Below are 16,558 nucleotides of genomic sequence, written 5' to 3' on the forward strand. Positions count from 1 at the left end.
CATGGAGTCTGGGAAAGACACTATGTATGTGGCAGTGAAACCAGAGCACGAATTCATTAGACTTATCGTGATGCCTATTGAATTTGTGGAGTTATTTAAGTTATACAATCAACTGGCCCTCGACAAACAACTCATGACTTCCACCTATTTATAAGTATTACTTCTATAGTTAAGTCTCTAGGTCAGCTCGTTCATTGCATGTATATATAATTATCCTCACTATATTATGCAGATTGAAGATCGTTGAATGCAAAAAAGCAGGAATCTTCGATGTTGGGTTCATTAGCCCAGATGTCATAAATGAATGGACGGTACGAAACTCAATCAAAGAGACCGAGGAGAACTTTCAAAAGTCGTTACTTATACATCAAAACAAAAAGGAAATATTGTATCCTTACAACTTCAAGTGAGTGTTGACGTCTTCTCTGTTGGGGAACGTAGTAATTTCAAAAAATTCCTATGCCATGCAAGGATCTATCTATGGAGAAACCAGCAACGAGAGAGGTTGTAGAGCATCTTCATACCTTTGAACATCGCTAAGCGGGAGCGTTGCTAGAACACGGTTGATGGAGTCATACTCGTATTGATTCAGATCGCGCTGGATTCCGATCTATGCACCGAACGTTGGTACCTCCGCATTCAACACACGTGCAGCCCGGTGACGTATCCAACGCCTTAAGCCAGCAAGGAGGGAGGAGAGATTGAGGGAGAGTTTTGGCAGCACGACGGCGTGGTGACGGTGGAGCTACGTGGTACTCCGATAGAGCTTCGCTAAGCTATGCGAAGGGCGAGGAGGTGGAAGGGTAGGGATGCGCCGTCTAGGGAGGATAAGTTGCGTGCAACCCTCCCAAAACCCTTGGGTATATATAGGAGAGAGGGAGAGGGAGGAGGGTGCGCCACCCCTAAGGTTTCCACCCTAGGTGGTGCGGCAGCCCTAGATGGGGAGGGCCAGCGTCCAAGTGGAGGAGGGGCGGCGCCCTAGGGTGGGCTTGGCGCCCAAAGCAGCCCCCATGCCTAGGGTTTGCCCCCCTTGGCCCTTTCTTGCGCCTTGGAATGAGGTGGGAGGTGCACCAGCCTATCCAGGGGGCTGGTTCCCTTTCACTCTTGGCCCATGCAGCCTTTTGGGGCTGGTGGCCCTTCCCGATGGACCACCGGAACCCTTCTGGTGGCCCCGGTACATTACCGACGATCTCCGAAACTCTTCAAGCGATCAAAACTCCACTTCCTATATATGAATCTTTACCTCTGGGACTCCGAACAACCTTCGGCAACCACGTATACTATTCCCATAATAACCGTAGCGTCATCGAACCTTAAGTGTGTAGACCCTACGGGTTCGGGAACCATGCAGACATGACCGAGACACCTCTCCGGTCAATAACCAACAACGGGGTCTGGATATCCATGTTAGTTCCCGCATGTTCCACAATGATCTCATCGGATGAACCACAATGTCGGGTATTCAATCAATCATGTATGCAATTCCCTTTGTCTACCGGTATGATACTTGCCCGAGATTCGACCGTCGGTATCCCTATACCTTGTTCAATCTCGTTGCCGGCAAGTCTCTTTACTCGCTCCGCAACACATCATCCCGTGGCCAACTCCTTAGTCACATTGAGCTCATTATGATGATGGATTACCGAGTGGGCCTAGAGATACCTCTCCGTCACACGGAGTGACAAATACGAGTCTCGATTCATACCAACCCAACAGACACTTTCGGAGATACCTGTAGTGCACCTTTATAATCATCCAGTTACGTTGTGACGTTTGATACACCCAAAGCACTCCTACGGTATCGGGAGTTGCACAATCTCATGGTCTCAGGAATGATACTTGACATTAGAAAAGCTTTAGCAGACGAACAATACGACCTAGTGCTATGCTTAGGATTGGGTCATGTCCATCACATCATTCTCCTAATGATGTGACCCTGTTATCAATGACATCCAATATCCATGATCAAGAAACCATGACCATCTATTGATTAACGAGCTAGCCAATTAGAGGCTCACTAGGGACACATTGTGATCTATGTATTCACACATGTATTACGGTTTTCGGTTAATACAATTATAGCACGAATAATAAACAATTATCATGAACTAGGAAATATAATAATAATCACTTTATTATTGACTCTAGGACACTTTCCCAACATTCTTTGTATACTCGGTTTCGTCTAATCGAGGTTAAGTAACGTAATTGATGAGTTATATATGCGTGCGCAGTTTCCACTTCATTCTGCTATCCATTAAGCTTGACAGGGCATTAGTAACTGTCTTAGACTAGAGACGTAAAGATCACGAGGGTTATGCGGACATGACTGCAATGCTCAAGAAGTAAGTTCAGTCAATACCGGGACCATATTGGCATGCAACTTTCGTTAATTTCCTCATATCAAGTAATCATTTTCTTTGCATGACAGGGTTTGGAAGAAGTTCACCAAAAAGGTTCCCAGTCTAAACAAAGACTTGTAGTTTACGCACCCCAAAGTAAGTAGTACTAGCTAGTTCTACACATCTCTAATTTATTCAAATTTTCATCAATATATCATTACCATGCTTTCTTATCAGTTTGATTGAACTCTATTCTCGTAAAGTGCATGTACTAGAAAGAAGGGACTGTTTTATGTGTACTACGTATGCGAGTTCATTCGCCACTCGACCTCTGAGTGGAGATTGGCTGACAAACAATTTAAAGTACATAAATAATATTCACAACTTTTTTATATATTACCATCAATTGTGTTGAGTTTTATTCATATATATGCAAGTATTGACCCCCTTCTATAAATTAGATCTGACAGATACGGGATGAACTCCTACCATATGATCGCATACGAGCAATTCAAGAGGAATTGGCGGGATTCTTTCTTGACCACGTCATACCTAAAGACGGAGAATACCATGTGGATTTGTGATTGGATCTTAGGTAGATGCTGTTAGGGATTGTAAAATATGTTATATTGTATATATGTAGTAGCGTCGGATAGATATACGAAAACTTGTTGTTCGACCAAGCACGGAGAAAGAGATGTCACTTCTCACTATATATGTTCAGCATGACGATCTTGTGTAATTAATGGTTTTCCTTCATTTTCTTATTAGCTAGCGTCGAGTTCTCTCTATATGTATAGTAGCTAGCGTCGACCAAGCACGGAGAAAGAGAGGACACTTTTCTCTATTAGCTACCTAACACAATATGAAACCCCTAAATTAACCCTCCAACCCCCCCACCCCCCTAAAAAACCCCAGCTCCTGCCAGATGCTGACGCGTGGATGCCCTTTGGTCCCGGTTGGTGCGGCCAACCGGGATTAAAGGTCCTCCTGCCTGGGCTCCCCGCGGCGGCCACGTGGAGACCCTTCTGTCTCGGTTGGTAAGCGAACCGGGACTAAAAGTCCCGACCCTTTAGTCCCGGTTCCAGAACCGGGGCTAATGGGCCTCTAAAACCGGGACAAATGAATTATTTTTCTACTAGTGTGAGTAGAGTTTCCTTCTCAAAAAACTACATTGTCCATACGTTGGAAATGAATGAAATTGAAGCACCAAGACTGTCTATATAATTATCCATAGATCAAATTTCGATCTGAAATCATGTTGGATTGTAGAAACATATCCCTCAGCGATTGGGTTTAATTTGTTATCTTCTTACCACTTTTATTGAATGCTTCCCGCATCGACTCGGTCGTTGCCGGCGGTAACAACACCCTTGGGTGTTGTCATCCTTCTTGGAGGTATCATTGTGGAGTCGTCGTCCGTCCTACCAAATAGCGTGAGATCTCCGAATGAAAACCTAAGATCAGGCAGTGACATATCAGGTGACGACGATGTCTTCAACATCATTTTCCTTCTTGAAGACGTCACCTTGGGGATCCCAACGATGGGTTCTCATGATGTCCTCGATTGAAGGTAGAGTGTAGGTTTGTGGTCTTGCCGGCGTTTTTTTTTCTTTTTTGCGCTGCCTTTTGCAATGCTTTCTTTTTTCTGGGGCCTGCTACGCATCCACCGGTGGATGTTTACTAAACATCTACCACTTGGAGGGCCGTCCGATCTACGCGTAGCCGTCCGATCTGCTCCGGCCAGGCACCCCATAATTCCTGAAACGATGGCTGAGTTGTAGAAACTTTCGCTCTGTTGTAAGAAATAAGCTTTGGACCCGTTAATTCCTGAAACAACGGTCGAGTTTCAGAAACAATTTGCTTGTTGCAGGATTTTTTTTCTTTGTTTTACGGGAGAATTCTTTGCAACAAAGATCATGTTTCAGGAATTTTTGCAACAAAGGTCAAGTTGCAGAAGCACTACCTAGCGAGCAGGAAAGCTCCCCCGACGGCGGGATCCGACCACGGGAGGCGGCGTGGTCCCGTTGCTTGCTGGACTGGAGAGAAGGCGCCGACGAGCTCTTGGCGGCGGGGCGGCCGGCGAGCTCTTGGCTTGCTTCCGGTGGAAGCCGTCGTCGCCATGTCTGGGTTCCCTCCTTCTGCAACTACTTCCAAGTTGCAGGAACAACGTCCTGAAACAATGGACTTGTTTCAGGAAAACGGTCACGGCTCGCCCGCCCGGCCACGTGGCAAACAAAGGAGGGGTGGACGCGAGAGCAGGATCAGTCGGTTGAAAGATAATGTTTCCCTTTTAAAAGGGCTTTTGTAGCATCTTTTTTCTGATCAATGAATTTGACAGTTCGACTGCCGACATTAAAAAAACAAAAACAAAGACTGAGTCTCAGAAAACAAAGACTGAAGTCCCATTCCCCTCCCCTCACCCCGAAAAATTGAAAAGGTTGGCGGCTCTCCCAAAAGTTGAACCTCGCCTTCTAGAAACATCCGGCTAGGGCTGACGGCCAAGGTGCCCCGCGCCTCCAACCTCCTCTAGCGGCGGCGGGGCGCATGGCCGGCGGCGAAGGGGCAGCCGCTGCGGGGGTGCCGACGCAGGCGGAGATGGACCCCGGCCTCTCGCGCGGGGGCGGGTTGCCCAGCTTCGAGTTCGCGTTCAATTCAGAGAACTTCTCCGACAGGGTGCTGCGGCTGGAGGTCGTCGCCAGCGACAGCGTCGCCGGAGGACCCCTCCCCGACTTGGCGTTACACCGCGAGGACCTCCGCCTCCACAAGGAGGAAGCAGGTCCGTACGACGCCTCACTCCTCCCACGCCCTTGGAATTGGATGGATGGATGCTGCTGTTTAGCGCGATTCGGCTGTGTATCCGTGTGAAATCTGTGGCTATTTGCGATTTTTGCTGTTCTTTCACTTCACCTAGTTTGCCCTTCATCAGGGGTTAACGATTTGGATGCTATGAGCCTCGCCTGTTGTAGTGTGAATTTCGAATTAATTGTCACCTGTTGTTGTTGATGATCAGATTATGGAGGTCTTTCTAATCTGGATTAATATCAAATCTGTTCAGATGAAGCAATCAAGAAATTGTACGTCGTCCATAAACCCAACTAGGATGCATATTTTGGTGGAGCAGTGATGATGTTCAAATGATATTGAACCGTTCAAGTCAAGCAATAATCTGCCTTATTTATTGAAACATTTAATGTTACTACATATTAGCCTGTGATGTACAGGTATAGCTGTTACTACCGATACAATATGATGATCAACTGGGTAACCCTTGCAGGTTGCGTGTTTCTCCACACTTGTGCAACATACTAGTTACATACACGCCAATGATGGCAAGATACCCACCAAGTCTTAGTTAAACCCGTGTTCCTGTTTTGTTGCTTGAACTTGATTCTGCCACTAGACGTTTGCGCGGTATAAAATACTGATTAACTAGATAACAGTATTACACTTTGACTGCCTGTTCTTTTGTACTTGGACACCGTTATATGGAATATTAACAGGATCCTTGGGATGACATTTACTATTACTTTACTGAGGAAGCACGAGTGTGCTTAGTTTGCTTGATGCAGCTAAATGAACTTCAATGTTCCTGATGCTTTGTTAATCATTTTACCACATTTCTGAAGGTTGAATCAACGAATATGCACACATAGAAGAACAGAGTGTTCCTGTTATCTTAATACCTTATGCCTGTTACTTCGCCTTCCCCAGTTTGCCCTTTATTTCTCTCTGATCTTTGTATTCTTTGTGTGATGAACAGATGGCAAAATTATTGACTCTTCTTGTACCATGGTGTCTGCGCCAGTTTTAAGAGTAAAGACCGTTTACATCAATTCGGTGGTTCTTGCTGCAAATAGTCCATTCTTTCGTAAGGTAATTTTCATATCCTTTTGAGATTCATTTCTTCTATGGTCAGTTCATGTTTCCTAATATGCTTTATTCACCTTAGATTTTCTCAAATGGCATGAAAGAGTCCGATCAGAGGCATATAACACTCCAAGTTGCTGATTCGGGTAAACTGATAACATCCTTCCCTTTATAGTTTATCCTGGTTTTCTGTTGTGACTATGTTATTATTCTGTAGTATGTACACACTATATTTTTTAAGATATAAAACATCGATTATTTATGGTATTATAGGGATTCTGTCTCCTAGTTTCTGGGAGCCCTTCCATTTTCTTTTTCATAATGAAATGGTTAAGTCTATTTTCAGTCTTCATCTTTGCCTTTAACTGCCAAATGGGTATTTTATCCACGCTTAGTCTTCTACATGGATAGATTTCCTCAATAAAGGAGGTCTACTTTTGTAATTTACGCACAAAGAATCTGCCATTTAGTTCTTTATTGAACTGTTAATCTGTTAGAGAGTGGATTTTCAGCACCCGGGTGCCTAGGCACCCGGGTGCTGTTACACCTTTCTCTAATCTGTTATCATAAACCCTTATTCCTCATTGTTTCATTTTACTAGGAACGGAGGAAACTGTCATTATGGAGATTTTGAGCTTTATGTACACTGGAAAGCTGTCAACAACTGAGCCCAATCTTCTGCTCGACATCTTGATGGCCGCTGATAAATTTGAGGTTCTTGCTTGCATGAGGCATTGTAACCAGTTACTCACAAACTTGCCTATGACCAGAGAGTCTGCATTGCTCTACCTATATTACCCGTGCTCCACTTCAGTGGCTGCTGAAATTCGGCATCTGACAAATGCAGCCAAGGAATTCCTCGCCAGCAAATACAAGGTGTTGGCCAAGTGAGTGATCACCATCTGACAGAGCTACCTTTTTTTGTTTCTGAGAAATCATTAGATATCTTCCTTAAAAAATTGAAAAAAGTGTGGACATTTTGTCACAAAATCATGATTGAAGTGTCTACTCATGGCATGATTTGTCTCATTCCAGGTTCTCTGATGAACTGATGGACATGCCTCTTGCTGGGATTGAAGCCATCTTTTCTAGTACTGACCTACAAACAAGATCTGAAGACACCGTATATAGCTTCTTGCTTGAGTGGGCGTGCAAGCAATACCCAGAAACAGAGGAAAGGCACAAGATATGGAGTTCTAGTTTACTTCCGCTGGTGCGCTTCAGCCATATGACTTGGAGTAAACTCCATGAAGTCCTGACATGCGGTGATGATGGTGTAGACCGTGAGCAAACAAAGAAGCTTATTACTGATGCACTCTTGCACAAAGCTTACCCAGCACATGAGCAAGGCACTACTGAAGCAGACACGACAAACTGTTGGCAAGTCCCACAGCGAGCTTACAGGCTTAAACCAATCAAAGTGGTTGAATTCGACCGGCCCTGCCCACAGGTCATTGTTTACTTGGATCTAACGCGCGAGGAGTGCTCCCGACTCTTCCCAGAAGGACACATTTCCACGCACTTGTTCCATCTTGCTGGACAGGATTTTCGTCTCATGGCATACTGTGAAATGGATGAGCAGGACAAGGCATACAGCTTTGGCCTCTTTATAGCAACGGCTAAGATGACAAGGGGGCCAACATGTTTGACAGTTGACTTTGAATTTGCTGCAAGGACAAGATCATCAGGAAAATTCGTGACCAGGTGGGAGAACAAGTATACCTTCGGCGGTGACTGGATGCTCGGATGCAGTGATCTTTTTGAGGTTCCATGGTCGACGTTCATTGCCAACGACAACCTCTTCATCGATGACGTGCTGCATCTGAGAGCTGACTTGAGGGCGTTGGTGGCGCCGCCAGGACTACAGGCTTGATAATATCTCACTCAGCAAAGTTAGGTCGATAGCTTCAATGCCATTTCAGATAGTTTTATTGGTTGGCTAGGCGCAGTGAAAAGTTCATGCGTATGCTGTTTTGTTTCGTCATTTTGGTATGTCTGCTGGAGAAGGAGGCCTGGCGTGAAAGTTGAAAAAGCCCGCACGCAAGACATACACTTTTGGTCTGACTTACACATCTTTTACCAAAACTTGAGTGCTCATTCTTTTGTGTTCTAGATAGATTTGCCATCGTCAGCTCGGTGTCCGACGAGGAAGCCGGCCGTGGTAGCCTATGTACCGTGCTACACGATTTAATGTCGAGCAGCTTACCGGGTTGTGCAAAAATATATGTTTCTGTATGTAATGTACCGATGGATGAATATGTTGGATAAATCGAATGATAATCCTCATTCATGCAGCATGTATGTTTCCTCGGCTTGTGCATCTAGATAGATAGAACCTGGTCATTGCACAGGAGCTGACTGCTCAGACTCCCACACGTTGGCCTCTCTGTCGCCTTCTCATGCATGGACATCAAGAATGCTGCTGCAGTGTGAGCTGGGTGAAAAGAGACAGTACTCCCTCCGATCCTTTTTACTTCGCATATTAGATTTGTGTCAAGTCAAACTTTACAAAGTTTAACCAAATATAAATTGAAAAATATCAACATCTACAATACCAAATAGACATTTCATGAATCTACCTTTCGTAACGAATCTAACAATATTAATTTAGCATTGTGAATGTTGATAGATGTTTTTATAAATTTGGTCAAAGTAGAGATACTTTGACTTCGGACAAAGCTAATATGCAGACTAAAAAGGACCGGAGGGAGTAATTAACAAGCTTGCACATGACCTTGCATATTTGACCAGGAGTGATTTTTTTTATTTTTTTTAGAAAAGGAGGTTAAACCTCTGGTCTCTACATCAAGCGATGCATACAACCATCTTTATGTGGTGCTTGTGAATGTTCCTGACAGCGTGAGACCACTGATGATTTCGGAATGTATCTTTCAATGTACTGGTCACTCTTGACTCTTGAGTAGTTTTTTCTACTCTAGATCTCAAGAAAAAGACATTACCCAACTACACATATCATGCGCAAAACTCAAATTCCATGCTAATACAAAAGCTGCAGTTCATCAACCCCATGTTGGAGTTGTGTCAAATATTATTGTACCAGGTAGGTTATAGTTGGACTTAGAGTCGTACGATGTGTAAACAAGGTAGGAGTCGTGTCCGATTAGGACACATGTACCCCAAAAAGTGCAAATGGAGGACTTTAAAAAAAACATATTTCCACATCACCAAAAAAATTGAATTTTTTTATACATACACAAATACATATATAACACGTTGAGGAAAAAATTCACGACAATATACTTTCATACGTGACGGTTACAAAAAAAGCAAATACATAAATGAAAATGGGCCTCTTTTTTATTGTTGTTGGGCCGGGATTTTGTTCTTTTTGTGCAGCTTGCAAACAATAATATTTTTGAACAATTTTTTACAGATCCACTACAAATATGTATAAGTTTTTACATATTTTTTCGGATTTTTTGAAACACAAAAATATCATTTTTGAACTTTTTGAAATAAAGTCCTCCAATGCCCCCGTCCTCCAAAACTTCGCTCTCACCTGTACCCTTATGCCTCTTATATAATGAAAGGATAGACACACGATGTAACCTATGCCAACATAATAGCACAGGCACGCGGGGGAGCCGATGGTGTGTGCCGGCGCCTGGGTGGCTGGGATGCGGTATCGTGACGGTGTCGTGGAGAGGAGCGTCTGTAGTCATGCCCCGGGGATGTAGCCATATCGGTGATCCTCGTTAACGAATCTCGGTATCGTGTTCGTGTGATTGTTTGGTCTTCGGTAGATCGATGAAAAGCCTCGAATTATTCTAACAAGTGGTATTATGAGCAAGGTTTCGAGAGGTTGTGGAAGTTGTCAAGTTGATGTAGAGGTGGAACATAATTCATCGAATCGATTGGTGGTCGAGTTGTGCGACTGGAAAAGATTAATGGAACGACGGGAATTCTATTCTGTTGGCGAACATCGCATGGGAAACAAAAAATTTCCTACGCGCACGAAGACCTATCATGGTGATGCCCATCTACGAGAGGGGATATTCGATCTACGCACCCTTGTAGATCGCACAAGGAGCGTTAGTGAACGCGGTTGATGTAGTGGAACGTCCTCACGTCCCTCGATCCGCCCCGCGAACCGTCCCGCGATCAGTCCCACGATCTAGTGCCGAACGGACGGCACCTCCGCGTTCAGCACACGTACAGCTCGACGATGATCTCGGCCTTCTTGATCCAGCAAGAGAGACGGAGAGGTAGATGATTTCTCCGGCAGCGTGACGGCGCTCCGGAGGTTGGTGGTGATCTTATCTCAGCAGGGCTCCGCCCGAGCTCCGCAGAAACGCGATCTAGAGGTAAAACCGTTGAGATATGTGGTCGGGCTGCCGTGGCAAAGTTGTGTCAAATCAGCCCTAAAACCTCCGTATATATAGGGGGAAGAGGGGGAGCCTTGCCTTGGGGTCCAAGGACCCCCAAGGAGTTCGGCCGAGCCAAGGGGGGCAACCCTCCCCTTCCAAACCGAGTCCAACTAGGTTTGGAAGGAGGAGTCCTTCCCCCTTTTCCCACCTCCTCTTTTTTTTTCTCTTTGATTTTCTTCCTATGGTGCATAGGGCCTTCTTGGGCTGTCCCACCAGCCCACTAAGGGCTGGTGTGCCACCCCCAAGGCCTATGGGCTTCCTCGGGGTGGGTTGCCCCCCGGTGAACACCCGAAACCCATTCGTCATTCCCGGTACATTCCCGGTAACTCCGAAAACCTTCCGGTAATCAAATGAGGTCATCCTATATATCAATCTTCGTTTCCAGACCATTCCGGAAACCCTCGTGACGTCTGTGATCTCATCCGGGACTCCGAACAACATTCGGTAACCAACCATATAACTCAAATACGCATAAAACAACGTCGAACCTTAAGTGTGCAGACCCTGCGGGTTCGAGAACTATGTAGACATGACCCGAGAGACTCCTCGGTCAATATCCAATAGCGGGACCTGGATGTCCATATTGGATCCTACATATTCTACGAAGATCTTATCATTTGAACCTCAGTGCCAAGGATTCATATAATCCCGTATGTCATTCCCTTTGACCTTCGGTATGTTACTTGCCCGAGATTCGATCGTCAGTATCCGCATACCTATTTCAATCTCGTTTACCGGCAAGTCTCTTTACTCGTTCCGTAATACAAGATCCCGCAACTTACACTAAGTCACATTGCTTGCAAGGCTTGTGTGTGATGTTGTATTACCGAGTGGGCCCCGAGATACCTCTCCGTCACACGGAGTGACAAATCCCAGTCTCGATCCATACTAACTCAACGAACACCTTCGGAGATACCTGTAGAGCATCTTTATAGTCACCCAGTTACGTTGCGACGTTTGATACACACAAAGTATTCCTCCGATGTCAGTGAGTTATATGATCTCATGGTCATAGGAACAAATACTTGACATGCAGAAAACAGTAGCAACAAAATGACACGATCAACATGCTATGTCTATTAGTTTGGGTCTAGTCCATCACGTGATTCTCCTAATGACGTGATCCAGTTATCAAGCAACAACACCTTGTTCATAATCAGAAGACACTGACTATCTTTGATCAACTAGCTAGCCAACTAGAGGCTTGCTAGGGACAGTGTTTTGTCTATGTATCCACACATGTATATATGTCTTCATTCAATACAATTATAGCATGGATAATAAACGATTATCTTGATACAGGAATTATAATAATAACTATATTTATTATTGCCTCTAGGGCATAATTCCAACATATTCGTCATAAGTAATTGGCGGCAGCGTAACGTGTGGGCAGCAAATTGACTCAAAGCTGCGACGACGTGTTTCGAGAGGACTCGGCGAGTTAGATCGTGTCCAGATGTGGTCGTCCGACGGAAAGCAGAGACCCAGGCAGCATGCACATGAACCAGGGTTGGTGCGCGTGCGAGGTGGCAGCAGTTGGCCTAGAGAGATGGCACGATGCTGGTTGCAAGCCGAAGCGTTGGACGATGCAGTACACAAGCGGGTGAGTGAAGTCTCAAACAAACCTTGAATTAGTACACCCCGTTGAAATCAAACCCTCATCTCTGAATCCCTGAAGTATGTACCCTATACTCTCTAATCCCGGTCAAAAACAACCTTGAGGCTGTTTTAGGAGTGGATTTGATGACATGCCAACTGAGATGTGCATTGGAAAGCTCTAGAGAGAGTTTTGCGTTATTTGAAAGGCACTGCAAACTATGGAATTCACTATACTGGACACCCAAAGGTGCTTGAAGGGTATAGTGATTCAAACTGGATCTCTGATGCTGATGAGATAGAGGCCACGAGCGGATATGTATTCACTCATGGAGGTGACGCTGTTTCTTGGAAGTCTTGCAAGCAAACGATCTTAACAAGGTCAACAACGGAAGCAGAACTCACAACACTAGATACAGCTACAATCGAAGCAGATTGACTTCGCCGGCTCTTGTTTCCCATCCTACCCTCGGCATCAACCTGTATCGGCCTCGTAGTAAAAACTCAAAAGAGAATGAAGTCTCGAAAACTCTTAGTTGAAAAATATATGTGCGCCTACTATGCTTATCCTTCTCCATCCCATTATAGATAGTTGGGTAGAGTGAGGGATTATTCATTCGAAGTTTTTCTCTTCCATTTGGTTCGTTAGCCGCGGAAATGCTCGCTTCTAAAAGGCTTAAAGGTTGTTCTTGCCGGAGCGGGCGGTGCTCAGAGAAGGGGGTGACCCCGAGGACACGGAGGGGTTGTTGTGTGCAATCCGCCACTCCGTGAAGGCGCGGTGATTGGTTTCACCGCTAGAGCTCGATGACCCAACTGACATGGTGGACGAGCCGAGTTATTACAGCTCTATCCGCAAGTCGATGGGGGCGACCGAGGACCCGCTCGCCTTCCACAACGACACCAACGACGATGACGATGTCGGCGAGGTGGAAGTCATCGACCACAGCGGCCGCGATGGAGACGTAGTCTATTTTTTTTAAAAAAAAATCAAGTTTCGTTCAAATGGCGGTGTAAGATATCGGAAAATTTGAATGGATTTTGAGTTTTCTGGATGAATTATGAATGATTTCAATGAATTATGGGTTATTCATTAAAATTTTGAAATTTTAGAAACTAAAAGGACAACAGAAAAAAAAACCGCCATCTCGCTGGCTCGAGTGAGCGTAATCGGCCCATCCCGATCAAGCCCATGGATGAAATGGAAAGGCCTTTCGACCGCATAATGGCTCAGCGACGGGCCCCACAAGACAACGACGGGAGTGCTAACAAATTTGTAATTTGGCGAGATGATAAGGTCCTCTTGACAATTCTACTCGAAAAGGAAAAGGTTGGCGGGTTTTGTATTCGACCTCACTCTCCTCGCCTTCTCCACGAAGCCTCCGCGAGATAGTTAGGCTGCGTTTGGAACGTTGTTTTTTTGCTACACTCCTTTTTGTGGAATGTCTCCCTCATTCCCCCTCTCTTACTACTACGTATCTTCAGTCTTCCATCGGGGTTGAGCAGAAGCCGAAGCGGAGCGGCGACCTGCGACGCGGCAGCCGTGGCCGGGCTAGGCTGCTCGACGGTTCTTCTCCCGGCGCGCGTCGTGCAGGCTCTCAATCTCAACGTCGAGGACCTCGTCGCCCGACCGTGCTACCCAGGGACCTTCGTTCTTGATCACGGTAAGCAATTAATCCCTTCTCATTACGCACTAGCAACCGGCGCAGATGACAATCTCTATTCGGTGGGCTGAGTGCCGGAGATGCCATTAGAGGCTTTCATATTTTGTAACACACACACGCGGACTACAGTCCTGCTGGTTTCCAGCTCCGCCCCCATGTGCGCGCTCCAGTTGGCTGCTGTTGGTTGCCAGCCCCGCCCCCATGCGCGCGTTCCTGTTGGCTGCTGTTACTTGCCGTCGCGAATGGAGCCGCTGTTGCTTGTCGTTGGAACGTGAGCCCCTGCTGATCCGAGAGCGTCTGTTGTGGGGGAACTCTCATCTCAAGTTGTGAACCATGGTCGTGTCATGCGTTCGCCTCGCCCTCCTCCTCTGAACCAAAGAGATTCATCCACCGTTGCCTCACCTCGGAGCCTACGCAAATCCCCAGCCAACGTGTCGTGGCTGACCACCTTCTTCGATGTGGACCGCCCGCTCCGCCGCAGCTCCGGCCGGTGCTCCACGCTCCTGCTGTCCGCCTCCTTCGGCTCCACATTCGGCAAACCCCCCGCCACCGCCGCCTACTCCCCGTCGCGCTGCCTCGTCAAGGCGGGCGGCCGCGCCTCAGCGATCTCCCTCGCGGTGCTCGAGTGGCGCGCCGCCTGCCGGTGAGCCCAGCTGGACAGGGTCTTCGGTGTCTGGCTCGGCGACGCGGAGCTCCTCCGGGATAGCACCGCCGCGCCACCGCCCAACGGCATCGTCTGGTCCGTCTCCAAGGACGTGACCAAGTACGCGTCCCTCCTCGCCGCCGCCGGCAAGCCCACCTTCGTCGTGTACCTCGGCAACCTCGTCAACGCCACGCTCACCGGCGTGTACCATGCCAACGTCACGCTCCACCTCTACCTCCGCCGCACGCCGCCGACGAAGCCGCCGCCCGCCACAGCTCCGGCCGACCTCATCGTCCCGGTGTCGCGAGCCCTCCCTCTCAACGGCGGGATGTGGTTCCCGATCCAGAGCGCCGCCGACGTCGCGTCCAAGAGCGTCGCGCTGCCATCCAACACGTACCGCGCGGTCCTCAAACTCTACGTCTCGTTCCACCAAGACGACGAGTTATGGTACAAGAACCAGCCCGGGTACCAGAACGGCCTGTTCCGCGAGGTCATCGCTCGTGTCGACGGTGTCCTTGCCGGCTCCGTGTGCAAATGTTAGACGATGCAACCTTTTACTAATAACTTGCAAAATGGTATGCTTGATCCGAGAGCATGCTGTGCAGCAATTGTTTGATTTTTCTTTATTTGTTCACGTGAAGATATATGTTAACTTATTATCATCATACAAGGCAATAGAAATATGCAATGATTGCAAAGTTTATATATACTATGCATGTGTATTGTACTTTTGTTGATTAGTATGTTTTTTTTCGGCATTGCCAATGTGTTGCTTCCAAATTTATATGTTACATGTTTGTTTAAATTGTATAAGATGGCGCCAATTAATCTTAGATGTCAACGGACATTTGCAAACTTCACAGAAAACCCAGTGAAGCCTACGTAAGTTTAACATGCTTTCTCATATTTAAAAGAAATTGAAAAAAATATTATCTAATCTAATCTATTTGTTATAGATTCATAGACTTTGACGACTTCAACTGGTGGGATACATACAGAACATGTAGCATTTGCGTGAGGATAGATGTCAAATTTCCTGTTAATCCGAGTGGTGATAGACTTCACTTCATTCTGATGGATAGAACTGTAAGTCTCAAACATGTTTAGATTGGTAGAATAAACATGTGTTTGTCATCATCTAACATTTTCTGATGCAATTCTAAGGGTGCCAAAATCGAGGCTATAGTTGCCGGAAATGATTTAGTGCATGGGTCGTAAGTACATCATTCATGGTGTTACTATTCGGCCCAACTTTGAAAAGCTGGAGTGTAGATTCATTAACCACACATATGAGTGCTCCTTCAGTGCAAGGACATTTGTTGAGTCACTCTCACTAGAATTTCCAAGATATCCAAAGCATTTGATGTCCATCCATGAAGTTATGAGGTGTCCAAACAAAACATTCGTAGGTACGCATTCAAACATATATAATACTAACACAAAGATAACCTTTGTATATCAATTTGACTAATGATATTTAATACAGACATAGTTAGCATAGTTGTTCAATATGATGACCATCAACTCATCGGGAGACACCTATCTGCTGAATTGTACAGAGAGGTCACCTTCATGGATATTTGGTATGTGTAGTTAATATACATAATTGCAACTCTTTTATACTGAATTATAAGAATTAATTCGTGAAGTCCTTGTATAGTTACTATTTTCAAATATTCAAAATTGTAGGGGCAAACTTATAGTTATTGGCATTTCGGGTGGCAACTTGATTCAAAACTCGTATAGGTGGTCAACAACTGAAGGCAATAAATCTATTGTCCTTGCAACTATGCTTCGTAAGAATAGAAAATATGGTAATCGATGCATGTACATCTTTATGTATTGCATATTCTGAGAAAGTGTATTGTTATGTCGAGCTAAATAGTTTTTTAATCTTGACAATAGGAAATTTAGAAACTTCAAGTTACATCACCCTTGCATTTAACCCGGATCATCCTTCAGCACGTGCACTTGATGGTACTTCTGACATATAATCAAATACAAGTCAATTACTTGTGATTATTATTGATATGTGCATGCAAATTTTAAATACTA

General features: G+C 45.7%; 1 protein-coding gene across 1 annotated transcript; it reads left to right on the top strand.

Moving 5' to 3' along the window:
* Nucleotides 1-4,785: 4,785 nt before the first annotated feature.
* LOC123399349 (BTB/POZ domain-containing protein At2g46260-like) lies at nucleotides 4,786-8,506 on the top strand. Its single transcript, XM_045093769.1, has 5 exons — nucleotides 4,786-5,121; nucleotides 6,106-6,218; nucleotides 6,295-6,358; nucleotides 6,814-7,099; nucleotides 7,248-8,506. Exons 1-5 carry the CDS (start codon nucleotides 4,890-4,892, stop codon nucleotides 8,083-8,085), a joined length of 1,533 nt encoding a protein of 510 aa, XP_044949704.1. The 5' UTR covers nucleotides 4,786-4,889; the 3' UTR covers nucleotides 8,086-8,506.
* The last annotated feature ends 8,052 nt before the right edge of the window (nucleotides 8,507-16,558 follow it).

This window comes from Hordeum vulgare, chromosome 5H (genome assembly GCF_904849725.1).
Source record: "Hordeum vulgare subsp. vulgare chromosome 5H, MorexV3_pseudomolecules_assembly, whole genome shotgun sequence".
Classification (NCBI taxonomy): domain Eukaryota; kingdom Viridiplantae; phylum Streptophyta; class Magnoliopsida; order Poales; family Poaceae; genus Hordeum; species Hordeum vulgare.

What these genes read in the sequence shown, in the direction of transcription:
- LOC123399349 (XM_045093769.1), top strand. Translation starts at nt 4,890, where the DNA reads ATGGCCGGCGGCGAAGGGGCAGCCGCTGCGGGGGTGCCGACGCAGGCG. An exon ending in ATAGTCCATTCTTTCGTAAG is followed by an intron (nt 6,219 to 6,294) that starts GTAATTTTCATA and finishes TATTCACCTTAG; the next exon opens with ATTTTCTCAAATGGCATGAA. An exon ending in ACTCCAAGTTGCTGATTCGG is followed by an intron (nt 6,359 to 6,813) that starts GTAAACTGATAA and finishes TCATTTTACTAG; the next exon opens with GAACGGAGGAAACTGTCATT.